Source organism: Dama dama, chromosome 27 (assembly GCF_033118175.1).
Source record: "Dama dama isolate Ldn47 chromosome 27, ASM3311817v1, whole genome shotgun sequence".
Classification (NCBI taxonomy): Eukaryota; Metazoa; Chordata; class Mammalia; order Artiodactyla; family Cervidae; genus Dama; species Dama dama.
In genome coordinates, this window is record NC_083707.1 from 41646287 (window position 1) to 41672980 (window position 26694).

The window sequence follows — 26694 nt, forward strand, 5'->3', positions numbered from 1 at the left end:
TCCTTACATTAGTGGAGTGAGTTATTGTTTGTAACAAACGCTGCATAGATTGTCAGTAGGTGTTCTCCTGACAACGCTGAATAGCAAGAGGAGTCACTCTCATTCCTATAGAAGGGGAGAGAAATCTACAGCTCAGAGAGACTCATTGACTGTTAGGTGATGCAGCCCTGCTTAAAACGACAGAGATCTGATCATATTTTAAACATTCTAAGTGAAAGTATGTTAGTTGCTCAGTCCTGTCCGACCCTTTGCGACCCCATGGACGGTGGCCTGCCAGGCTCCTCTGTCCATGGGATTATCGTGGCAAGAATACTGGAAACACTGAAAAGACTTCTATTGTGATTGCTTTTGGAGAGCTAAGAATGCTCTTATACGTGTAAGCTTCCAGTTTACCCTGTGGGCAATGCTGCACTTTCACAAATCAGGTTAGTAGAGTAATACCCACATGGACTAAGCTGGTACTAAACCTAGTTCTAAATAAAGCTGAAATTTGGTGAGTTACATGATCATGCTGGGCAAATGTGCCAGCTCCTATCATATTTAGAACCCTGTGTTCTGAGGTGCTCAAGTTCACCCTGAGGAATTTGCTAAACAGATCCCTGGCGAGGGATCAGAGCAGTGATTTTCTGAATCCTTAAATCCTTCCAAACAGAAATGGCCAAACACACAGCCCGAGCTTAGAGTCCCTAAACTTCTGGAGTGTCTGTCTTGGAGTTCCTTACTACTGTTTGAACTCACGGGCTTCCCCAAAGGAGCAGGCTATTTATTTTATTTACAAGTTAAACGGAATGAAAACGTATGCACTTTGTATTAGGCAGCAATCAGGACTTAAAAATAACTGATTTCGGCGAGTTTCCTATGGAAAATATGAGACAGACGTGGTCAGTCTGCCTTCCAAGAGGGGTAGGTGGGTCCGGGCCTGAGCTGGGGCGGGGGTGCAGGGGACCCCCCGCCCCCCGACAGGGGGCGGGGGTCGGCGCGGGGGCCGGTCGGGGACGGTCAGTGCGAGTTTGCAGCGGTGATCTGGAGCAGGGTGGGGAGGGGAACTATCTCAGAGTGCATGCAACAGGTTTGGGGGACACGGCTATCGCACGGGCCTAGTGTTTGTGGGCTGCGCTCAATGACAGCAGGAGGGAAGAAGGAAAGGAGGGGATGTGGATGGAGGGGAGGAAGAAGGTGAAAGTCGCAGAAAGAAAGGCTATAGGGCCAGAGGGCAGCGGAGGCCAAGGAAGGAGCGCGAGCAGGCAGCTAGAGGCGCGCGCGGGCGGTCCTCCAGCCTGCAGGGGGCGCGCGCGAGTCCCTGCCCCGCCCCGCCGCCCGCCTGCCCGCCCGCGCCTGCGCCGTCGCGCCGCCTCGCCCGGGATGCTGCTGCCGCTGCTGCGGAGTAGCTGCTTCCCTTCCTCTTCCCCCGGCGGCAGCGGCGGCGGTGGGGCGGACGCTGGGGGCCGGCCGGCGGCGCAGCTGCAGCGCGGAGCCCGCGAGCCGCCGGGGCCGCTCGAGTGCGCGCTCGCCCAGCCCGGGGCCGAGTCGCGGCGCTTGGCGGAGGCCGAGGGGGCGCGGGGGCGCGGGGGGCCGCATGCGTGCATGGATCCGGGCGCCGCGCTGCACAGGCGGCCCGCGGGCGGCGGCGGGTTGGGCACGGGCTCCCCGGCGCTGTCGGGCGGCCAGGCCCGCCGGCGCAAGCAGCCCCCCAGGCCGGCCGACTTCAAGCTGCAGGTCATCATCATCGGCTCCCGCGGCGTGGGCAAGACCAGCCTGATGGAGCGCTTCACCGACGACACTTTCTGCGAGGCCTGCAAGTCCACCGTAGGTAAGGCGGGCCGGGGGAGGGCCCCCGGGGGCCCCTGCATCCCCCGGACTGGACGGAGCCCCCGGCCTGGGACGGTGTGAGCATCTTTCCACGGGAACACCCCCCCCCCCAACTCCTCATCAGGAAGAAGGGGGGCAGGCGGGCAGCGTGGTGGACACGAGCTGTGCCCTGGCTGGATGGCCGGAGTGGTCCCCTCTGGGGAATTGTGATGCTTTAGCTTTGCCTTCCTAGGAGGAGGGGCATTTCCACTGTCCACGCGACTTGTTTTTCTAATTTTGAACTCAATTTTATGTTGTGCTGAAATAATGGGAGTTTTAAATCCCCTGTGGAAGAGGGTCTGTGGATAATATTCGGAGTAAGACTAAGAAGTTTCTTCTTTAAACTATGAGTGTGGGCAAAAGGGCTTCAGCTGTGGTTTTCTGTGACTTCAAATAACCCAGGGGACCCCCAAGTGGGAAGGGCACCTCCCGCCCCCTGCCCCCCCCCCCCCCCCGCCGCCTCACTGCCAGTTGGGTGAAGGGGGCAGCCAGGTTATTACAGGAACCGCCTGGGCCTGGAAGTGGCCTGTCCTCAGAATGTAAAATTGAAACTGCAGGGAAGTTTTCTGATGGAGTCACATGTATAGGCCTTGGCTTTGAGGTCTGTCTGGTCACTGTGTAACAGTTGTTTCTCTGGAAAACCCCTTAAAAGCTGTCAAAGGGGAACCCCTCAGATGAGATAGTTGTTTGAGGGGAAGATCAATCACCTTCTGTAATGGGTGGGGGGGGGGGGGGATTCCCCTGGGGGGAGGGTCCAAGAAATAATACATAGTATATAATCATGAAATTCAGAACTGAAACATTCATTCCACACGCCACTTGTGTATTTAGATAGTTCCAAGGTGATACAATTGGGAGATTAATTGGCCTTGTCATGTTACAGAAGACCCCTCCATTTGAAATGGCTTATTGAAAGACTAATCTTACACTTTTCACATTATCTTTTTGTTTTGTTTGTGAGAACGTGTTTCCTTTCATAATTTTTAATAATAGATCAGTTTGGATGTATTTGTGCTCTCTGTACCCTGTTTGTTGTTAAGATCTTGGCCTTGAAACCATGAGATTAAAGTTCAGTAGTGTAGCTTAGACCTATTTCAAATATCCAATTTTGGATCATATAAAGTACATGAAGTTATTCAACCATCAGAAGATGGTTTGTGCTGTTAAGTTTTGTACCTGGCATAAGTAAAATAGAACTAAAAGTAATTCAGAATTATCCATCTTTTATGGCTCGATACTTAAAAATATACAAAAATGAAGAATAACACAGTTGTACAATGTGATGTAGAGAAACCAGCACAGGCCTGCTAGGTGGATAATAGGGTTTGGTGCATGGAGAGTGAGACGGAGGGTGAAGATGTGCTGTAGAACAGAGCAGAGGAGAGGTGGGGAAGGGTTTCCTAAGCTGGGGCAACAGTGCAGCAGCACCCCTACAGTCATTAGGGGACATTGGGAATGAATGCTGGAAGACCTGGGCTGCCATGAAGCATGGAGGGTGGATCCTCTGTATCAGCTGGAGCCATAGAGGCCTCTGGGTACAGCCCTGGCAGGGAGACAGTTTCTTCGGGTACTTGGGAATCAGGAGGGGGCCAGGCAGTCAGTTTCTTTGTCCCCTTAACAAACAAACATAAATGCACATGTATACACGCCTCCCCAGCCCCAGCCGCTGGGGTCCCTTGTGCCCTTTGACTTTGTCTTGCTTGTTTTTATTTTCTCCATACATAGCCTGTAGTCCTTGGCTTGCTAAGTGTTTATTTGTGGGAAGTTCAGAGAAAGATGATAACTTCTGGTCTGACCCAGACTGTGAGAACACTTTGAGGAAGTTAGCTAAACCCCCCTTCTATCTCTGCCTCTGAGTCGCTTTTCCCTTCCACGTATCGGATCACTTGTTGAGCACCTACTGTGTGCGGGTGCTGTGCTACCCATGGGGGCCTCAGTGGTGAGGAGGACAGTCTCTGTCCAGACTGAGGGGTGGGGAAGGGGGTTCCTGGGGATGCCCCAGAGCAATTAGGGCAATGTGGAGATGTCTGCAGACCGTCTGGGGAGTGCGGGGAAAGCCCCCCAGTCCAGGTGGAGTAGGGGCTGGTCAAGACCTTCCGCTGCTCTGGAATGCTGTAGAGATAAGTTCATTCCTTGAGTTCCTTAGAAAAGCAAGTGTACGTGCGGCGCTGGGTGTGGTGTAGCTGGGGTTGCCTCACCTGAATACCCCCACCTGAGCAGGTGGCTCGCGGGGTCCTTCTGAGGTGCATGGTTGAGTTTCGCCTCCACAGACTCCGCACAGATCCTGTTCCGCCGGCCTCACCCCGTCCAGCTGCAGAGTCTGGAAAAGACCACCCCTCTTGTGCAGGCGCTGCGGACCCAGGAGGGTCGCTTAGGTGACGCCCCCAGCCGACTTCAGACTGGAAGCAGCACCTCCAGGGAGCATTTGATAAAGCCAGGCAGTCTCGCCAGACTTTCTGTAAAGAAGCATAGCAGAAACCCTGAGGGATTTGAGATAATAAGCCTATTTTACCAAATTACAACTGAACAAAATGTTGGTTTTGTTATTGTTGTATTACTGATCAAACCAGAAGTTGTTTTGGTTTAAAAGACACGCGGAACTCACCAGGGTATGAAACTGAAAAGACTTGTAATAATTGACCTATTTAGTGAAAATTGTCCAGGTGAAGTATTACTTTGAAATGGGATTTCATATTCATGGAATTGAGTTAGTCTGATGTGGCCAGCATGGTTTGACAGATACAGCTTTTCAAAGTTTGAGAAACAGGAGAAAAAAAAACTGGTTGGCTGTAGAAATTCACAGCTCTCTAAATACCATGTCGACCTGTGTTTCTTATATAACTATTGGAAGCTTGCTGTTCGTTTTGTTTGGATCAAAATGTTTTTACCAGGCAGCACCCCTTACGCCACTCCCAGCAACTTTACATTTCTAGAAAAGCATTCTAAAAAACCTCAGCTCTTGATTTAAGCTTTTCCATGAACTAGCTTGTGACTTTGAATAAGTAATTTATTTTGTCTTTGTGTGTAAAGGGTTACATTTTGTTAGCAGTAGCTACAGTTTCTTGAGCACGTACTGTATACCAGCAAAACTACACTCTTTCTAAATCTCACAACAATCCTGAAGGTTTCCACATTTTACAGATGAGGAAGCAGAGTCCCAGAGGGTAGACAGCTCACCCACAGTGGCCCAGCGGTGAGCAGTGGTCAGGGCCCGGCCTGCAAGTGAGTTCCTTCTGTCTGTCTGTCCCTTAGCTTCCTTTGGGATTTAAGTTCACTTTACTCTGAAAATGTGGATGGGACTCTTTCCTGCTTGTCTAATTTGGCCCCGCGTCAACCCTGTGAAGGTGGTGAGTGATGCCATCAATGGTATCACTGAAACTGATTCTCTTTAACTGTGTCCCCATTATTTGTCACTTTCCTCTGGGAGTGATGCTTTAAAGGGTTCATTTCTAAATATTTAATCATTCAACTATCTGAAACTTTTAAAATATTTACTAAAATACATTTAAATACAGGGAAAGGAGGAGTGAGACCATTTGGACCAGAGTATCAGTTTCCTGAACAGTGAAGTTTCTTCCAGAGTGCCAGAGGCCAACATAGGATTGCCAATTCTTTTATTATTTTGCCACGTAAGGACATTTTTTTAAACAATCCACTGTCACCAACTTTTCAAAAAAAACAAAAAAAAGATAACATGAAGTAGACCCCCAAAATATGAAAGACAGAATATCAGAATTTAAAAGTTCTTTGAACTCAGTTTGAGGTCCTCATGACTGTCAACGTTTTCCTCATTTTGCAGCAGTAACTTAACTTCACAGCCTGGCCCTGAGTATAAGCGGTCTTAGACGATGAGAGCGCTCGGTGGAGCCCTGTTTGTATTCAGTCATGTGCCGGGGTCTCTGTTCTCAAGCCCACCCCTTCAGGCCCTGTGTTCACTGCTCCCAAGGCAGGGAAGCCTGGCGTTGCAGGTGACTGGGATTCATCCGGCCCCGTAGTAGAGCCAGAAACAGAACCAGTGGTCCAAGGTGCGGGTGGCCATGAATCCGGTGCAGGAGTGGCTGTCAGTGGGCTGACCTTGAACGTGAGCGGGCAGGAGGCAGGAGATCCCACCACTAGGGTCTACTCTGCTTTGCCTACACACAGTGAGTGGAACCACTGTCAAGGGAAATTGCTTGTACTTTATTCTGGAAATTTAGGTCAGTGAGTTTTGTTTGGAAACCCAGAATGAACATTTCATACTGGATTAAAATGCTAAGCTGTGCGTTTTGTGTTGCTCCTCTGTGATCCTGGGCAGTCTTTGAAGCCATGGCTGAGCTGCTCGACTATTTCACTTACAAGGGAATTAGGGAGAATTGTCCCGAATTCCCACTCCAGAGCCCAGACCTTCCAGCGTCAGCCCCTCCCCTGCTGGGCTGATGTAACAGGATGACTCATGGAGACGGGAGTGGGCGAGGAGCGCCGGTTTTCATGCCAGCCTGCGCTGTGCGTTATGTGGTTTGGCTTATTTAATGAACTCAGAGCATGCTGATAGGCTTGTGCAGAATGCATTTGTGGAATAAAGTAGCTATCTTCCCCAGAAAGTGTGGAAAGTTGGCGATTGGGTTGTTGGGGCTGATAAAAATCTATTTAAAGACCGGGCTTACGTGCATTCGGCCTTTCTTTCGCCAAGGAGCGCTCTCTGGAGAAGAAAGGTCTGCCTCTGCACGATGAGAGGGACCCAGAACCTTGAAGTCTGCCTCCCCTGCAGCCGTGGGGTGCAGGGACGGCCTTCAGAAGGCAGCCTGAGTTCCTTAGACTGGTGGTAGGGCCAAAGCTTTCTCCAGCCTTGTGTGCCAGGAGCAGCGTTTTAATTAAGCATTTGTTTGAATCTGCAAAGAAAACATAGCCTTGTACACCATTCAGCAAGTGTTTTCTGAGGGGCGGTGTGTACTTGGGTGAGACTCCACCCACCGGCCGTCAGGGGGCTGGAAGCTCACCTGCTTGCCTGGCTGGTCCCTGCAGGAGGGGAGGCGAGTGGTGGAGACGCCGTGATGAAAAGCGGGGTCCATGTGCTCCGTAACCTCGACTACCCTGCCTCCACCCCCCTGCCCGCCTGTGAAGTTCATGTGTGGCATGTCTGTTCCAGCCGGGTGCAGGACCATCTCCTGTGTGTGTGCAGGTGAGGGACACGGACGGTCTTTGTTTGCTGGGATACAGACCGCCCAGTCTGGACTGAGGAGGCGGGTCTTGTTAGACTCAGGGCAGACGCTGGATATCCTCAGGCCTGTGAGCATTCTTTAATGACATGCAATCATTTAAACTATTCTAGTAGCACCTGTTTCTGAGGCGATCCAAGTATTTTACAGTTGCATTACTTCGTTCCGTTGAGTTCTCATAGCTCGGCTTAAGTAGGAGAAGCCCCATGATATTAAACTGTGGTTCGGGACCCCCCCCGGGGCAGTACAGGAGGATCGTCTGCCTTGCCTGCCCTTTGTAGGGTGCTTTCCTGGGGGGATGCGTCTGTGCTTTCTCCCAAAAGACAGTGGTCAGGTGGAAGGCTGGCCTCATGGTCAAGAAACCTCTTTCTGATAGTAAACGTTCCTCCGTCTGGGTGACCTTGACACATTTCTTAGTTTACTTTCTCACTGTCAACTCAGTGGAAATGCGGGGAAGCCTCCATCAGGGGAAAGATTACATCCAGGATGGGGTGACACTGTGAAGGATATATGTCCTTGGGAGAAAGGCCAGCCTGTGATCCCAAGATAGTTCTTATAAATTGGCAGTAACAGTTAATAACAATTTGTCACCACTGCTTGAACTGAGACTTGATTTCAAAGTGTGAAATCCTACAGCCTCCAGAACCTGTTTTGTTGTTGGTTATTTGCTGAGTGGTGTCCAACTCTTTTGGAACCCCATGGACTGCAGTATCTGAACTGAAGTCAACTAAAATCATACTCTCACACCAACCCCAAGTCCTTGTTGTTGTGGGGGGGGTGGGTGAGGGGGGACGAACACTCAGCTATATCCCAGGCATGGGCCACTGGGTCATTTCTGCTTTTATTAAACTTTGTGCTGGAAGGGGATGTGAAGAAAGAAACTTCTGTTTATTTTTGCTATTTTCATTTTTGTGACTTTTTATGCCTCAGCAAAAAGTAACACGGTAATTTTTTTTGGATATGTTTCGCCCGCCGGGGAGCCTCGAAATCTTACCAGCACTGTTTACAATTCTTTATGCTCTTGCTGAGATTTATGAAACAGCAGTGTACAGAGGTGACAGGGCCAGGTGAAGCTCTGTTCTTGAAGAGCTTCAAGAACAGTTATGGTGACCTGGGCCACTTGCAGAAGATTTTCACACTTTCCCTGTTTCCACATGATTGACTTCTATAACAACCTTTGGTTGTAGACAGTGTTATAAATTTGAACCTAGGTTCTGCCACTCAGCTAGCAGAAGTGATCTGACCTTGGTCTCTCCTCTATTCTATTAGGGTAGCGCCCAGCTTGCTGGGCTCCTGAGGGAGCCCACATGTTGCATGCCGGGCTCAGGGGTCTGATAGACACTGTCATCATTATTAAAGGGAATTAAGATCAAGAAAGACTTGAATAGAATAGTCGTGTCTATACAACAGAAAGATTACAGCCTGTGACCTGTGTCCTTCCTGTTGGAAATATTTTTAGGAAGACTTAGACCCCTATCACCCAGCAGGACATTCTCTTAGTGGATCACTTCCGGTCTCAGTGACTGAGTAAATGGTTCCTGTGATAATCCCCTGGCGGGTGGGGGTGGCCTGTTTAGGGAGAGGACCTGGGCATATGAAGACTGCCCCTCCAATAAGGATGTTCCACCGGAAACAGGAGTTATGAGGGCTCCTCTGGGGGCTCAGTGGTGAAGAATCCACCTGCTGCTTCAGGAGACACGGGTTCAATCCCTGGGTCGGGAAGATCCCCTTGAGGACGAACTGGCAACCCATTCCAGTATTCTCGCCTGGGAAATCCCGTGGACAGAAGAGCCTGGTGGGCTACAGTCCATGGGGTCGCAAGACAGTCAGACACAACGTAGGGACTAAACAACCACAAGCTGGGATTGTAGGAGAAATGGAATGCTCAGGTTCCAGGGTGATGCGTGTGTGCCAGGCACCCTGAATCCTGCTGCTCTGCCCGCCAGACAGGCTCACGACAGAGCATCCGTACTTCCTTCCTGCAATTTAAACACACACCCAGCGTTCAATGGAGAAGAGGGGCGGGTCTCCATCAGATTTACTGGCCCGCTGCCCTGTGCCAGGCAGCGTGCTAGGCGCCAGAGGTGACTGTCCTGAGAAGGCGCCTGTTCTGTCACCTGGGGGAGACCAGCGGAGCCACGGGGCAGGGCTGGACGGGCAGGACTGGGAGGGAGGGGGGAGGTGAGGCGTCGGGAGGCGCAGAAGGGGACCCCCGGGCCTGAGAAGGCTTCTGGGCAGACGGGGAGGTTCTCCGGGAGAGGAGAGCAGAGGGCTCTGTTTCACCAAGTGCCTGTCGGTTTAGGTCTGGATGACTCAGGTCTTCAGGATGGGACTGCCTCTACCACCCAACAGAGTTGTAGCTGCTTGCTTCCCCGGATGGTCAGGACACTGTAGGAAATGGGTTTTCAATAAAAGCTACGACTTTTTTTGGTCCCTTATCTGTTTATAAACATTGATCCTGGGCCCCCCTGTTCAGTCAGGAGACTCTGTGCCGACTTTTCCCAAAACTAATACCCTCCTTGAGGTGGTTGGTGACTTTCTACCTTTCATTCAGGATCATTATAATTTCTGTGACCTGCAAATGTTAACAATGGACACTAAGAGATATTTTTTACCTAATGTAAAAAAGCTTTTTAAAAATGTGTAGCTGTATACTTTGATGTAAAGATTTGTTTCTAAGCTATAGATTGGAGTAAGTTTGTGGCTCTTATATGGTAAAAGAAATTTCATTTAAGAGCAAGCACTATTTTAATGAGCTTTTTCCTTTTGTGGAATTTTAGATTTAGCCACTGGATATTTTTCTATTGTTGTTGTTAATGTTTTTAATCTACTCACTAAAACTAGGTAGTTTGGGCTAAACACGTTCTTCATCCTGTTTGCTGTTCGTTCATCTTTGCTTAGCAGTGTATTTATAATCACATGATAAAATTACCACTTATTCCTACTTTTGACTATTAATACCCTTTCCTTTATTTTTATTCATTAAACTTTGTGATTACAAAATATAGTGCAGGACTGCTAAAGTCAGAAAGTTGTTCAAGTTGGTTGAAAAAAAAAAAAGACTTGACATGATCAGACTGAGAGCAGTTCTTAGCAGAGAAAATAGCCTAATCAAAACAAAAATTATTTGTGCTGTTTCTAGAAATTCTTGTCCTTAACTTGAAGCAGAGCTCACAAGAGAAGTATCTGCTAGTTCTTTTCAGTAAAATGTGGCAGCCGCTGCAACAAGTTGTGACAAAAGTGGCCAGCTCCCCTAAATAAAACTGGAAAAAAAAAACCTAGAAACAAAAGTAAAACAGAATAGTGGCCATGATACGGTGTGAATTAGATTTGTAAATCGTCCTCACAGAGTAACATGGTGAGGCCCTAGCTTTATGCTGATATCAGGAAGAAGGGGTTTTGTCTGAGCTGTGCCTTTTCAAAATCGGACCATAGCACATAGGTGTAGGCTGGTTTCTGTGACTCGTAGAGTATCGCGTTAGGCTCTGCGCTTCCCTGTGGTTGAAGCACAAAGGATTCCGCTTGGTCTCTGCTTGAGGATGTTGGTCGTGTACAGACACACTTCCCGTTCCAAGGCTGTCTGAGAGTCATCTGACTCGGAAAAGCAAAGCTGTTCCAGAACTGAAAGTGAAATTGGCTTCCCCAGCATTTGCATGAGCTTTGAGATCAGGGCTAGGGGAGCGAGTAAGAACCAGGGTGCGAGGTGCCTTAGCCTCTTCTCCAGCCATGACTTTTATATTCCCGCCACGTTTCTCTGTTGTACAGACCTCAGTCCCACCCAGGCTTGTAAACACATCTTCTGGTTGCATTGATGTCTGCAGCATGTTGCTAATTATAAAAGTCAGTCACACGCCTTGCCCGTCACCTCAGGAACATCATCTGACTTTGAAGAGCTATGCCGTGCCCCCTTCATCCTCCACCTCGCAGCATCGGGACCCTGGATCCATAAAGCAGCCAAAAAATATTAATAGTTCCCATAGAGATTAGGTTTCCACTTCCCACATTTAGCTGGCGTTATTTTTTTTAGCTGGTTATTTTTTTTTTCTTAGTTGTGAGAATTGTGTAAAAAATACTGTTTTATAATTTCACAAATATTGTGAAATTTGTATTTAAAAAGTATTGAAGTTTTCTGTAACTGACAAGTAGATAAGGAAATATCCACAGGTGAAAATTTGCTCTAAAAAATTATCTGAAGCCTTAAGGGCTGAACTGGAGAAGGATGGAGATTTGTCATGGTTTGCTTGCTACTATTTAAGTAATTTTAAAAATAAAATTAATGTGTATGAGTAAAATTTTTCAAAAAGAATTCCTCTTCCACACTGTTGGCGATATAATAAAGTCACTTTTGTGAATGCTAAAGAATTTATTACAATAATTTCTTAATTCAGACTGTGGCTGTTTGAAATCAAGATTGAGTTTCCAGTGCTCCACGTTAAGAATTTCCCCCCAAGATAGCATGTGTATAAAGCCATTGTTTGTTTGTGTAATGATTCATTGTGATTTTTAAGTGGATTTTAAGCTGCACCTCTAGTAGTGTTAAACTCGATTACAAATAGCAAGTGCTTCATCTCCAGTTCGGGGTAGAACCTAACATACGCTAATGCATTGTGCAGAGAAGCACAGAGTGTACTCGACTCGGGAACCAGCAGATTTCTTCTCTCCCATTTTGGAATTCAGTGTGGTCAGTTTTTTGGTTTTTCCAACGGCATACAAATAGTACTGCTTTTCTGACAGATTGCCTTGTTTTTGCTTCATCTTCGTCCATTTTATTTACAGGTGTTGACTTTAAGATCAAAACCGTAGAGCTAAGAGGAAAGAAAATTAGGCTACAGATCTGGTAAGTGGGGCCCTGCACCCGGTTATCACCGTGTGTGTTCAGCAGTCCACACGCTTGTCTAATACAGTTAACCGTCGGAGCTGGTCTGTCTCTCCTGCATTTCCTCTCCTCCGCTCTCCTTCAAGGGAAGTGAACGGAGCTTCCTTCTAGAGAGCATTCAGGAAAGAGCCTGTGTAGCTCAGCCCCGATTGCCACGGGGGTCGTGGAGAGACTGTTGTGATACTTCCACGGTGTCTGGCTTGGAGCCTTTAGTCTCTAGTTTGACGTCATCCGACAAACCGTGATCGCTGAGCCGGTCCCTCCAGTGCTCGTCTACACGTGTTCAGAGTTACTTACTCTGCAAGCACCCGGAGAAAGGCCAGCGTGCTCCCTCCTGCCCGGCCCCCACATCTTGGGCATGTCCCCCTCGGGCGTGTCCTCGGTGGGACACGCGTGCCCTGAGCTCCTCTGTGCCCTGTGCGGGGAGCCCAGAGCCCCCTCCCCGCACCCCAGGAGCATGTGAGAGACTAACCCAGCCGTGCGGGGGCCACTCAGCCACCCTTCCTTGGGGACCCGGGAGGAGCCCCTCTGGAGCAGGGAGTGGCGTCTGGGCCGCCCTTGTCGCTAACACCGTCTCGCCTCAGCCACTAACTCCTCTCGCAGGTGGACCTCAGCTCTGTCTGTCCGCCGTGTGTGTGTCGCTTCCATCGTGTTCATTGCTGCCGCGCCGGCGGCTCCATCGCCACCTAGTGCTTCCGTGTTAGTGCCATGTCTCACCCCCACCCGTGCCCCCGAGTGGGGTGCCTGCCGGCTGTCAGGTAACGTCCTGTGGGTCATCGCTGACTGTTCCACCCGCCTGAAGGACTGGGGGTGACGGGGGTTGCTTTGTTGTCTTGTGTTTTTGTTTTTTGTGTCTTTGGGAAGTTCCTTGATCATCTGTGGTTAGAAAAAGGACCATTTTCCCATCTCTGCTTGAAGTGTGTCTACGTGTATGTATATAGAACTTGGTGTAAGTATAGCTAAAATAAGACGTCAACCCGAATGTAGATTCATGAATTTACATCCACATGGTGGCTCAGTGGTAAAGAATCCGCCTGCCAGTGTGGGAGACGTGGGTTCGATCCCTGGGTCGGGAAGATCCCCTGCAGAAGGAAAGGAAGGAAAGAAGGAAATAGCACCCCATTAGTTTTCTTGCCTGGGAAATCCCATGGACAAGGAGCCTGGCAGGCTATAGTCCTTGGGGTCACAAAGAGTCAGACACAGTTGAGTGACCTAACAGCAGCAGCAGCACCTATCCTGGAAATTACTCACAGAGGCTTCCAGCTGTTGTGTTGAGATGGACTTGAAGCTGAGAAACTGGCCTCCTGCCTCAAGACGAACACATAATTAAGATGCTCCGTATGGGGGACTTCCTTGGCAGTCCAGTGGAAGTTCCCCCTACAGAGCATCCAAAGCAGCGGGTGTGGGTTTGATCCCTGGTTGGGAAGCTAAAATCCCACGTGCTGCATGGCATGCCCCCCACCCCCAAAAACAAGGTGCTCCATAGGAAGGTCTCCTGTTCGGTCCAGTGCTCACTGTTGGCGAATTTGGTTTCCACTGGAGTCCCTGTGTTGACATCAAGCTTGTTTCCTTTCATTCTCTGCTTGAAGAGGTGGAACTTTCATACACTGACATTGATTCCTGCAAATTAAGAATTGTGTCATTTCACCAAATAGAGTAAATACAGAAAAATGATGGTTTTTCAAAGCATGATTGTAGTACCAAACTGGGGGGAAAGGATGGCAGGAAGTTTTCAATTTGCCCCCAAAGCAGAGAGAGACATAATAATAATAATATCATATTCCACCCACAATAAATGATGATTTGGCTGATGGTAATAAACTGTAAATCTCTGAAAGTCAGCTCTCGGTCATTACAGTGGAAACTAAGGTTCTTTGAGATAAAGGTGGGAATATGAGGATTCTACATCTCGTTGGATAGGTAAAAGCCCGACCGGGGCATTGGTATTGTATTACTGTCCAGCTGTGTGAGACGTGGAGACTGGGGTGGAATTTTTGCGGTCCTGGCTCAGAGTAGGAATTTAATAAATACTTGCTGAACTGAATTGGATTCTATTTACCTTGCTCTCTGACCATCTGTGAGAGCAGATAATTCAGTGGGGAAATGATCAAACAAAGGAGCCTTGGAGAGGAATAGAAAATTAAAACTCTGGCAACCCAGATATTTTGGAAATATGGATTATTCTCTTCAGTGGAGATGCTTTTCTGCCTCACACAGTCAAGAACTGGTCACAGAGATGGAGTTTAGGGAATGGCCTTGATGTTTCCTTGCTGGCGTCTTGTACGCTAACCGTTTGTTGTTGTTGAGTCGCTTCAGTTGTGTCCGACTCTTTGCAACCCCCTGGACAGGACTAGCCCCCTGCCAGGCTTCTCTGTCCATGGGACTTCCCAGGTAAGAATACTGGACTGGGCTGCCGTTTCATTTTCCACAGAATCTTAATATCAGAAATGCCTATTACTATCCCAACTCTTTGATTGTTGGGTTTTTATTAAAACCTCTCCCAGGGATCTGCTGTGCAATGTCATGCTTGTGGGTAGCGGAGCTATGTTGTTCCTGCTTCTGAGGTCAGACCTCATGTTAAGTGTTCTTACCACAGCAGCCTCGAAATGATTTTCCAAAAGCTTGTATTATGTCTAACGTCTCTGTTCTTCAGCCTCCAATTTCTGAATCCTAACTGAGTGAATGTTTAGAGAAACAAATGTGAAACTGATTTACGCTAAAAGCCATCATGAAACTACTTAACCATCTATACTCACGAGAGCACATAATTCCCCAAATGATCGGTGAAGACCTTATACCCAGTTGCTGTTTTAAATTTGTGCTGCAGCTATAATGTGCTAATAACCCCAGACTTCAGAGTGGAAAAACGTTATTTTTGCTTTTTAAAGAAGTGAGAGCTGTGTTATCAAACCCTAAATTGAACAAGCCAGCACTGTGATAGGAAGAGAAACCACAGTCAGGAAGATACTTTTTTTTGAAAGTATTAATTATGCCCCTAAATGCCCAGGGTCCTGGGAATAATTTTATTCACTGATTCCTCCTGTGAATGAAACAGTATCTGAGTCAGTTCCTTCTCACCTGATTGGAAGGTGCCTTTTAGTGTCTGCAAGTTGGTTTTATTTTGTCCTGAATTCTTCAGGAATCCAGTTTGGGGGCAGTTTTGAGTCAAAAAATATTGCCTTGAATTGGCATCCACTTTCTGCATTTTGGACATGTAGCCTTTTGTTTTGCCTTTTGTTTTGCGTATGTAGATGGAGGGCCTGTGGTAGGCCAGGCCCCCTGGACCCTGGTGGACAAAGCAGACCAGCCTAAGCCCCTGGGCCTTCCAGCCTTGGAAGAGCACAGGGGAGTCTTACATCCCCTGGGGCAAAGTGTCGGCGTTGCTTTATGTGAAAAGGAATTTGCGGACAGGCTTCATTGTTTGGCATGATGACACATCCCTAAGGGGAGCTAATTTGGTGGCGAGTCTAGCCTGGAACAAAGGCGTAAACTATAGTACCTTTGCGATGTGTGTGTTAGGGACATTAGGGACACGACCCCACAAGGTTCACCCCATCCAATGCACTTGGAAGAGGTTTCAGTGTCTCCCCCTTTCGGAAGCTCAGCGCTGTCCTGTGAGAGTCTGTGAGCATCTTGCAAGGAAGAACCTCGTTTTCTGTGTCCCCCGCTGCCCCTTGCTTTCTCCACCACAAGCCACCTGTGTCACGGGGCTCCCGGAGTGTGCTGAGAGTTAGGGTTCTTTGGGAAAAGCTAAATTACAGATCAGCTTAAAAGAAATCATTTTACTGGTCAGAAGGCCTGCTCTCTTGAGCCTCATTTGTACATTTGTGATAGTTCTCACGCAGTTTCTCAGCTTCCTAGGTGGAGAAAGTGGGTCCCGGCCAGCTTGTGTGCACTGTTAATACGTGTATGTCTTCCTGTGGAAACATCAGCTTTTCCTGGAGAAGAGAGAAAGCTTTAGATATCAAGGTCACGGTCAGAGAGTAGTCAACCTGACTGTGTTTGCAAAGTTTGGGGGTCCTCTTCCTCCTTTACCTGTTTGAAGGACCAAGAAAATGACAAGACTATAGCACTTTTCGTTAGTGGGGACTGTTGGTCGTCTTATCAGCAAAATCAGATAAGATACTCACCATTGAGGTTGGTTAATAGAGATTGCTAGGCTTAAATTGTTTAAATTAAATGTCACCCGTACATTTTGTCATTGATAACCATCAAGTTATGGGGTGTTGCACTTTGCACTGTTATACACGACATTTACTTCTTTTCAGAATCTTGGTGTGGGAGAAATTGGGACTTCCTTATGATTTTTGAACGCACCTAGCTCAGAGAAGCTGCCCCCAGTAATACCGAACGTGCACAGACCTGTGGGGAGTTGTCACGGTTGGGCTGAGTCTTCCCTGTCCGCCCTGTTCGGGGACTGACTTTTGCTGCTGTTTCTCAGGGACACGGCAGGTCAGGAGAGATTCAACAGCATTACCTCAGCTTATTACAGAAGTGCCAAGGGGATCATATTAGTCTACGACATCACTAAGAAGGAGACATTCGATGATTTGCCAAAATGGATGAAGATGATCGATAAGGTAGGTGTTGGCGTTTCTCTCCCAGATGTGAACTCTCTGCTGTGGGTGTTAATAGTGACAACAGGAAGAAGGGAAACAGTCGTGGAGCGTGCTTTTCCATCCGAACGTCACTTAATCCAGACTGCATTCAAAGTAGGTGCATAGTCCTGCATCACAGGTGAGGCAGAGAAGAGCTGGAATGTCTTCAGGATCAGCTTGTACGTGGGGAAGCCTGGATTGGTGTTCTGGCCCCTGGGCTGTCTGACATCAAAGCCCACACATGGTCATCCCACGGGGGCAAGCTGCTTCCATGGAATCAGATACAGGACAGATTTTATTATTTCTGCAGAAAGTTCACGTGAGCGCTCGCTTTGCGTGTGTCCTCAAAGTGACAGCCTCCCAGGGCCTGCCATCTCCACTGTGCCTGGGGGCATGCTGAGGCCTCGGTCACCCACTGGACCTCTGCCCGCAAAACTAGAGACGGCCTTCACCCCCTCATTTTGAACTAAAGATTTTATCCTTTGGATCACAGTTGACTATGTAGAAATAAACTGAGTTTATATAACCTGTGGGTCCCCCACTAAGAAATGAGTAGACAAAGCCGTTGAGGGTGAGATGTGTATAAACAGTGGCCACATTTGAGAGTTGTTTCCCCCTCGTTTAGTAATTTGAGGTTTAGCTCTTTTGCATAACAAGCACACTTCATATATTATAAATCTGATTTCATTTACAGATTGTATTAAACCCATCTGTTAGATGATGGTGGAGAATGTTCCTTTGCAGGTCTTACCGAGCGCATTTTCAATGTGTGTCTCTTTAAAGTGTGTTGGAGACCCTGGCTGCCAGGGTTACGGAGATGTCAGAACCAGGGTTGGGTCTGTACTCTGGGATTCTGGGGCTGCAGGGTGTGTTCCCAAGGACCCCAGACAGGGGCATCCTCGCTGCCGGCTCAGAACCAAGTGACGTAGCTACCGAGAGGCAGTGGCCTCGGTGTGAAGGGTACCTCTGTTGGGGAACCTGCCCTCCTCCGTCTGATCCCCGGCTCTCGCTTCTCGCTCTGTGCAGCTGTGCTCCCGTTTCTTCCCCTTACCAGCCCCGTTGGGGGCACTGTTAACTGTCACCCCATTACTGGCAAGGAGACAGAGCTCCCTGGTTAACCTGGCCCGAGGTCACCACTCGGGTACCCATTGTGGAAGTCCGTCTCCCATCATGTGAACTCAGGGAGTTACTTGAGACAGCTTTGACCTTTTTAAAGAGAGAGATTCTACTGTACCTGCATGTTTTTTTAAAACTTAGAAATGCAGGTTAACTTTTCCTGACCATAAAATTAACAGTACCTTGTCAGTATAGAAGATTTAGAGAACCAAGTAAAAGCACAAAAGCAAATTGAAACAGTCTGTAGCTGTCACCCAGAAAACCCAGATTGCGTCTGTACTGCATGTCGTTTCAGGTCATGGTTATTTCACTAAATATTCTATCCTGGGTGGCTTCCTGTGTCACCTTCCTGTTCTTCCAGAGCATGTTTTCTGGTTTTTTATGGCTTCACTCTTTTATGTACCTTAACTTATTTCATTATTCACCCACTTTGGGGGATCTTTAGGTTTTTTTTGACCGAGTACAAAGCTTTGCCTGTATTTCGAGTCAGTCCTTAAGGTAGATTCCTGGGAGTCATGGGTCAAGAGCTGAGAGCATCCGTGGTTCCTCGTGCCTATGACCACATTGCCATGCGCCCAGCGGGAGCCCCCTCTAGGTCAGAGCAGGTGCTCAGAGGGGTGAGAGGTGTGGCCTGGGGCTGTGTCTCCCTCGTGTGTGACGTGCCGGCTTTGAGATTTCGCTCCTGTTGTTGCGATCCCACAGTATGCTTCAGAAGATGCGGAGCTTCTCTTAGTTGGAAATAAGTTGGACTGTGAAACTGACAGAGAGATCAGCAGACAGCAGGGTGAAAAGGTGAGGAGAGTGGGCAGTGGGGCGGGACCCGTGTCCGTGCAGTGAGCCCCCTGCGTGCTTTCCCTTCTAATAAATTACTTTACGGTTCAGAATTGAGAAAAGTGCAGTCAGTCACATCCTTCGTCTTTCGTTTGCTTTGGTTAACTTCCTGCTCCGTTAAATTCATTTTTCAAATGGAGGAGAAAAGACACATGAAAATACACGGCATTGTTTATTGTCCTACCTGACATCTTATACAGAGAAATGTTCTTTTAACCCATGTCATTGCATTCATGATGTTTTCCTATTCTAATGCTAACCTTCCTCAGAAAATCGATGACACTCGCATTTTACTTTTTTGGATACATTTTAAATGTCGGGTACAGTACAGTTTAAACACTTGTGCACGTAATTTTACTTGAGGGTCCTGGTGTCACCTCACAGCCTGTGTTTTGTTGATTTCTCATCATGTAGGAAGTTGCTGCACTTTCCTACATTAAAGTTCAAATGTAAATGAGCTTTATGTTTGAGGATAAACAGGACTTTCCAGACCTTTCATCCCAGCCTTTGTCTGAACGCCAAAGCCTGAGAACTGTTCCCCCTCCCAGTTATGGACCCTGTGCTTATGCTAGACACGTGTTGTCCCCTCCTCCCCCCCCCAACACACACACACACACACACACACACACACACACACACACACGCACAACAATAACGTGTGCTCTCAGTTTGCACAGCAGATAGCCGGGATGCGGTTCTGTGAAGCGAGCGCCAAGGATAACTTCAACGTAGACGAGATCTTCCTGAAGCTTGTCGATGACATCCTGAAAAAGGTAAAAAAAAAAAAAAAAAAAGAATCCTGTGTCCTGACAGCACATAACCTGGAACCTCTTCATCATTCTCTTTGCTGTTTGTGGTTGGGAACCTCTCCTATAGAAAGCAAACCCCAGCGGTGGTCAGGCTGGAGACCTGGGGGTGCAGACCCAGCCTGAGGACTCAGCCCCCCGCAACAGCAGCCTCTCACCACATCCTCAGGGCCACGTTCCACGTCCTCACTCAGCCTGGCACACAGGTGCAGTGGCTGTGACCATTTGTTGTTTTTTAGTTGCTCAGTCACGTCCAACTCTTTGTGACCCCGTGGACTGTAGCTCATCAGGCTCCTCTGTCCATGGGATTTCCCAGGCAAGAATACTAGAGTGGGTTGTCATTCCCTCTTCCAGAGGATGTTCCAAATCCAGGGATCGAACCTGTGTCTCCTGCATCGGCAGGCGGATTCTGTACTACTGAGCCACCGGGGAAGCCCAAGGGAGACTGGGCTGTGTTTGTTTGACATTCGCTCCTCTCCTGTTCGAGTTTTCTCACAAGAACCCTGTTAGGTGCAGACAGTGAGGGTCTTGCCTCCCATCGAGGCTCTTCCTGTCTGTTGCGGCCTTTCATGGCGCCAGACCAGGAAGATGACCTCATTGGACAACAGCACATTGTTAAGCATCTTTGGGCTTATATCCAGAGATCGTTAAGTGTTTTTATATTATTATTACACATAATCGCCTCGGTGCAATGTAATTCAGAAGCGTCTAATACAATGGCTGTCTTATAGCTGCCAAGAGAAGGTACTTCTTCCTTTAGTAATGGTATGCCCCCTGAGAACACAGAACCATTTTTTTGTTTTTTTGATACTTAAGTTTCCATCACCCTGGGCTGTGAAAGTAAATGTTGATGAGGTCCGTCTGCTCTCTCCGCCAAAGGGTGTGAGATGGGCTGCACAGCCTTTGTGTGATGGTTGAAGCTCCCTGAACCTGGTTCTTAGGTTCTGGCTGAATGTATAACTGAACTCTGATGATTAGAGAGTTTCCTGTAAAAAAACACTTTGGTCTTCAGTAATTGTATAGTCTGCAGAGTCTTTACATTGTCGAGTTACAATGCGTTTGTCTTTTCCTTTATCCCCAAGATGCCCCTGGACATGCTCAGGAACGAGCTGTCCAACAGCATCCTCTCGTTACAACCCGAGCCCGAGATCCCCCCAGAGCTGCCCCCGCCCAGACCACACGTGCGATGCTGTTGACTCGCCGCTTTGGAGGCGAAGTGGGCGCGATTCCTGGACAGGGGGACGGTCGCATTCTGCACTACAATCATTTTGACAATTTCCTCTCGCACTTTGTAATCCACGTCAGAGCTATACACTAACTTGTAAATATGCAGATATGCAATCCTGGGTAAGTTTGGGTTATAAATGACATATTTCCCTCCAAATTATTATATTTCATTCATCATCCCAATGCCTAGTGTGTGTACACTGGGGAACGCCGTACTTCTGATACAAAGAACAGGAGAAATGAGAGCTATAATGTTTCTGGAAATACATAATATAGTTGTCCTTGTTAACTATATTATGAGGATGGAGATATTCTGATAAAAAGAAAGACCATGGTGCTTTGCTTACTGTTTTAAAGAAAATTTGTAAAACTAAAGACTTTGGGGGAAGAAAAACGACCTTGAATGCTTTTTCTTTATTTACATTTCTCCCAGCTGTAGCATCTTTGAAGTATTGGAGTGTTTCCCACAAAGCGAGCTCCATGCTTGCTTAAAGGTCTTGAAGGTTATTTATTCACAATGATAGAACATAACTAGTTAGAATGTAGGACTTGAATTGGTCCTGAGGCCTCGGAATCTCTCTGGTTTCCTAATGAACGCACTCTGTGCTTTTAAGAACTACAAAGATTCAATAAAAGAAATGTTTTTGAAACTATAGAAGATTTTAAAAGAACGCTGCTGTCCTACACAAATCCTGTTTAAAGGAATTTTAAAGAGATGCATTTTACTATATCAAAGAACCTACACATATTTGCCTAAACATTCTATATACCTTTGTAATGATAAAACCTTTCCCCTCGACGGTGAAGCTTATTCCTATTAAGCCTAGACGGTGTTTTTTTTTCCCCCCTGGTCTGATAATGAATTTGTGAACTCTTATCTTTGGTATATCTTTTATTAAACTGCACTGTTTGTTTAGTCAAGGTAAATAAGTCATTATGTATTTGAATAACTTGGCGTGTCTTGAGTGTTGTGATATGAGAAGCATTGTGGTCCTTCTACACTAATGAAGTGCAAATAAAATTTTGTATTTATGAATGACAGTTGAGTTGCTACACTTATTTGTGCAATCATAAATTACGTATCTGATGATATTCTTCCAGAACTCCACATCTTAATCTTTTGAGTGTTTTTGATAAGGAAAATGTAGCCTCCTTCACCATGGAAAACATTTCAATACTTTCTCAAAAGATTTAGACATAGAACTGCAGTATGACCCAGCAATTCCAGTCCTGAGTGCACACCTCCAAAAGTTGAAAGTTGGGGCACAAACAGATGCTGTACATTAATGTTCACGACTTTATTCACAGTAGCCAAACGAAGCATCCCAAGTGTCCATCGGCAGGAGAATGGACAGCATGGATGAACCTTGAGGACATCATGCTGAGTGAGATAAGCCAGGCACAGAAGGACAGACCCAGTACAGGGTCACTCACCAAGGGGCCTGGAACAGTCAAGGCCAGAGACGCAGCCTGGTGGGTGCCAGGGGCAGGGGGTGAGTGTTTACCTGGACAGAGTTTGCCTTTGGAAGATGAGAACATCATGAAGGATGGTCGTGATAGTTGTACACCCATGTGCATGTACTTAGTGTCACTGGGCTGCACACTTTACATGGTGAAATATGTGTGTGTTTGCAGATAGCGTCGTCATGAAAATGTTCTTTGTAACGTCTGTGCCCTTTACCATCGGACAACTAGGCGTGGATCATGTCGATTACTCACCTGCTGTCTCACTCCACGTCACCTTCTGGTGCTCTTGCCCTCCTCTGGAGGACACCTGCCCTTCCCCTTAGACCTGCTACTGGGAGGGGCTCTAGGGGCTGGGAGGAGTGGATACGGGACCTGCATTCCCGCTCCCCTCGGGCCCCTGCAGTGACCTCGGACTGGCTGCTGCAGCTCCTCGAGGACCCTCAGCTCAGCCTCACCGCAGGCACCAGTGGTTACACCGCTCCCTGCAAGTCTTCTTGTTCTCCTTCCTGGATCCCTGAAGTGCCGGGTCAAATCGGTAGGTGGTTTTGTTTAACTCACGGTTTGAAGTTTTGAATGTGGAACTGACAGGTGACACTTCCCGGCAGTCCAGGGGTTAAGGCTCCCCACTTCCATCACAGGGTTCAGTCCCTGGTCAGGAACTCAGGTCCCACATGCCAAGCAGCTCAGCCAAAAGATTTAAAAAAATAAAAACTCAGAGGCATGCATATTAGTTGAGGTTGCAACAAAACAAGAAATTCTTGTCTTGCTTTCCTCAAGCTGTAAAACCACCTAAAGTTGTTTTTTCCTCCACAAGCGGCCTGCGTTAGCAGGGAGAAAGTGCTTGCCGTACAGATTATTCATTGCCTAGAACTTGTAAGTAGACCACAGACTGCAGCTGAGGGTGGGTCAGGACGTGACATGCAGGCTGGTGTTGACGCTGTGATGCTTTGGTGATCACAGGTGGTTGCTGTAAGGCCGGCCCTGTGCTTGGAGCTGTGGGGGTGTGACCAAGAGACCCTAGACAGTCTCCGCCTTTAAGGATAACCATCAGGTGCCCCAGACAGACCCCTCCCGGGAGTGCAGGGCAGAACTTCTTATATGGAAGGGTGGGTGCAGAGCTGGGGAGCCCAGGCAGAGGTGGGGGCTCTTCCTCGGCCTTCAGGAAGGAGCCGCGTCCCGGCCAGTGGCAGCACAGACTAGAAGGACAGTGTGTCCACAGGCTGTCAAACTGGAACCTCTGGAAAAAGTAGACCTTGTAGTACAGCATGCACTGCCGTCCTCCTGGGTTATGGCTTTTGAACACCTGGCCGCTCCTTGGAAATGGGTGATGTTCTTGTGCTGGAGACCAGGCAGTGCTCCGGAAATGTAGTGAACCGTCTGCACGCAAAACCTGAAGCGAGTCTCGTTCCTATAATGGGACAGTCACTACTGAGAAGGGTTCTGAAACCTGCCTCTGGGAGCTGATGCGTTTAGTGAGTTTGCCAACAGGTCCACTCCGTTCCGTAGGCTTAAGTGATAATCCTTTTTGACAGGCTGAGAACAAGATGAACCAGCCCCAGTCCACCCACTGTTGATAAAGACCCACCGCACATGCCCAGCGGGGGGAGCTTCCTCCAAGAGAGACAGCAGGGCCCCAGGGCAGCGAGGAGGAACTGGGGATTATGGCTCAGTGGGCAAGGCCAGCAGTAGGACCCTGAAATTCTGCTAGATGTCTTTCTTTGAAAACCCACCAGACCTTTCTAAATACAGCTTCACAAATGCTTGTGGTTATAACGAGGGGGATTTCATTATATGAAAAAATTCATTATCTGAAAGGCAGGTCGGGGTGCTCTCCCATCCCCAGATGCTGAAGCCTCTGGGAGAGACTCAGGGTGTGTCTCAGACTCAGCAGGCCCACGGGTCATCAGCTCTACCTATAGAGTCAGACACTGAAGCCCATGGTTAGCTTGGGGGCTCTCAGCCCATTAAGGATCTGCCCCAACTTGTTGAAATGCGCTTCAGCCCTGAAAACAGCTCTTCACTCCATAATTTGAAACAGAAGACTTCATAAAGATAATAAAGGTAATAGACCAAAAATTGTTTCCATACAACAACAACAAAAAAAAAAAAACCTTTTAAATGGGTAGAAAGTGATCATTAGGGAAATGCCACACTGAGATGTCTTCACACCCTTGAGGATGGCTGTTACCCAAAGAACAAAACAAGCATTGGCAGGGTTGTGGAAAAATTGCCACCTGTATGCCCTGCCAGTGGGAATGTAAAATGGTGCGGCCACTGTGGAAAATGGTATGCAGTTCTTCAAAATATCAAACAGAAATACCATGTGATCCAATAATTCTGCTTCAGGGTATATGCCCCAAAGAAGTGAAAGTAGAGAGTCAACAGATACTTGTACATCCATGTTCACAGAAGCATATTTCAGAATAACGAGAAATTGGAAGGAACCCACATGCCTATTGATGGATAAACAATGTATTCTGTGATATATAAATACAATGAAATATTACTCAGACTTAAAAAGTAAGGAAATTTCTGACATGCGCTACAGAATGGATGAACCTTGAGGACATTGTGGTAAGTGAAATAAGTCACAAAAGCTGACTGACAGATACTGTATGATTCCACTTAGATGAGGGGCCTAGAGTGGTCCGATTCCCAGCAACAGAAAGTGAGATGGTGGTGAGCAGAGACCAGGGGATGGGGGTGGGGAGTTAGCATTTAAGAAGTGCAGAGTTTGGGAAGTTTCAGTTTGAGAAGATGAAAATTCTGGCAATGGTTGGGGTGGTAGTTGCACAGTAACTGTATTTGTATACAAATAATGTATTTGATGCTGCTGAGCTGTGCCCTTACAAATGGTTGAACTGGTAAGTTTTATGTCATGTATATTTTACCACAATAAAAAAGTTAAATATGGGGGGAAAGAGTATCTTTATTTAAAAGATGAGCAAAATTGACAAACCTTTACCCAAGCTCACCAGGAATATAGAGAGAACAAGTTACCTGTATCTGGACTGAAAAGGGGGACATCATTACAGACACTTCCAACATCAAGAATGACAGTGAAACATCAACAAATGTTCTGTGCCCATACATTTAACAGCCTAGATAAAATGGACAAGTCTTAAAAATAAAAACCTTTTTGTATTTTCTGAAATACAAAGTTTTCAGAATGAAAAAAAAAAAAAAATGGCACTTTCTCAACCTGCCAAGGGTAACCTATAAAACCCAACAACTAACCTGTACTTGGTGGTGAAAGACTGATCACTTTTCCTCTAAAATTAGGAACAGGGCAAGGGTATTTGTTCTTCATCATCATATTAGAGATCCTAGCCTGCAATAGGGCATGAAAAAGAGAAGTAACTAGAACAATCTCTGTTCTCAGATGGCATGATTGTCTATGTAGGAAGTCACAAAGAATTTACAACCAAACTATCAGAACTAATAAATGAGATGACAGAGTGAAGGTGGCTGTCCCTCCCCTCCACCCCTTGTCAGTTCCCTTCATCTCGCCTGGGACTGACCCAAAAGTAACTTACTGCAGCCTGTTTTAGAAAAGCTGACGAAGATTCTGTGATTGTGCCTAAACTGAAAGCCAACAATGGTGACAAATGGGCCACCCATTATCAGGCTTTTTATTTTCCACCAGAATTGAAGGTACCCTTCCCATCTGTTGGTGCTTTTAAACATATGGACTGCTCTTCATCAGCTGTGCTGTTAACCACACTGTTGAAATATCTGCCGCTCAACTTTATCAAAGATTATGTGGCACATAAGGGACAAATCGTAGGTTCGGTTCCCTTCCTTCATACGGTTCCCCAAGTCAAGACCCAAAGGAGAGCTGGATAAAGAACCCGTGGTCTTGACTGGGGAATTGTCTTCACTGTACTCTGATGTCCTGGGCAACCCCAGGAAACCTCGGGGAATCCATCATTACCTCCAGTGAAAGGATGTAGTTGAGTGTACTGTTGGCGTGAATTTCTTTTTATCCTTCCCCCCAACCCCCACCCCCCGCACTGCCCCGTGGAAAGCCACACGGTCTATATAAGTATCACTGGTCCCAGGATAATCTTGGAAGGGCTTCTGCAATGATGCAAACTACCCAGTAGGGGGAGCCAGAGTACGAATGGAAAAATTACTGCATGTTTAAAAATAACATCCCTTACAAATTGCACAATTGTTTCTAAATTAGAGTGTTTACTGTTTTCACATTTTCCACTATATATATATATAAGGCATATGTAATTTAAAAATAACATTTGAATGTATGGTATAATTTAGGAGAGGAATGTAAATCTTAAAACTTAATGCCCTCCTTTTTAGCAGTACTTTGACCGGACCTAATGAACTTGGTTTGAAATCAGGGGAATTTTTCTAAATCAAAGACTGAAGTTTTTTAGGCCTAAAAAAATGTTAGAGGCAAACAGTACAGCAAGAGTTTTGAAGGTAATTCTTTCGGTAAAATGTATTGCTAACTTTTTATATGTCACTGAAGGAAGACAAAACTGTATTTTAGTTACTAAATCTACCTGCATTTGCTTTTTAAGTTGTAGCCACGGACCAGGCTCAGAGATTAGGACTCACAGCTGTGGGCATTTATTGAAGGGCCTTAAGGAAAGGCGGGGGTGGACACAGAGAAGGTGCTGGGTCTGGACTTCACAAACTCCTGAAGGAGGGCAGCAAGGGGCCGGTTTCCGCAAAGTGTCAGAGTCCCCGTGAGCCCGGGGAGAGCG

General features: G+C 47.3%; 1 protein-coding gene across 1 annotated transcript; it reads left to right on the forward strand.

Annotated features, from left to right (window-relative positions):
• Positions 1–1362: 1362 nt before the first annotated feature.
• On the forward strand, positions 1363–21538 carry RAB12 (RAB12, member RAS oncogene family). The gene is made up of 6 exons (XM_061131313.1): positions 1363–1810; positions 11820–11880; positions 16361–16499; positions 18336–18425; positions 19133–19237; positions 20353–21538. The coding sequence occupies exons 1-6, from the start codon at positions 1363–1365 to the stop codon at positions 20464–20466; spliced, it is 957 nt and encodes a 318-aa protein (XP_060987296.1). The 3' UTR covers positions 20467–21538.
• Positions 21539–26694: the final 5156 nt, after the last annotated feature.

Bases quoted from the DNA above. Each gene is read 5' to 3' on its own strand.
- RAB12 (XM_061131313.1), top strand. From the start codon at position 1,363: ATGCTGCTGCCGCTGCTGCGGAGTAGCTGCTTCCCTTCCTCTTCCCCC. The intron at 1,811-11,819 runs GTAAGGCGGGCC...TTTTATTTACAG, and splicing joins GGCCTGCAAGTCCACCGTAG to GTGTTGACTTTAAGATCAAA. The intron at 19,238-20,352 runs GTAAAAAAAAAA...TTTATCCCCAAG, and splicing joins TCGATGACATCCTGAAAAAG to ATGCCCCTGGACATGCTCAG.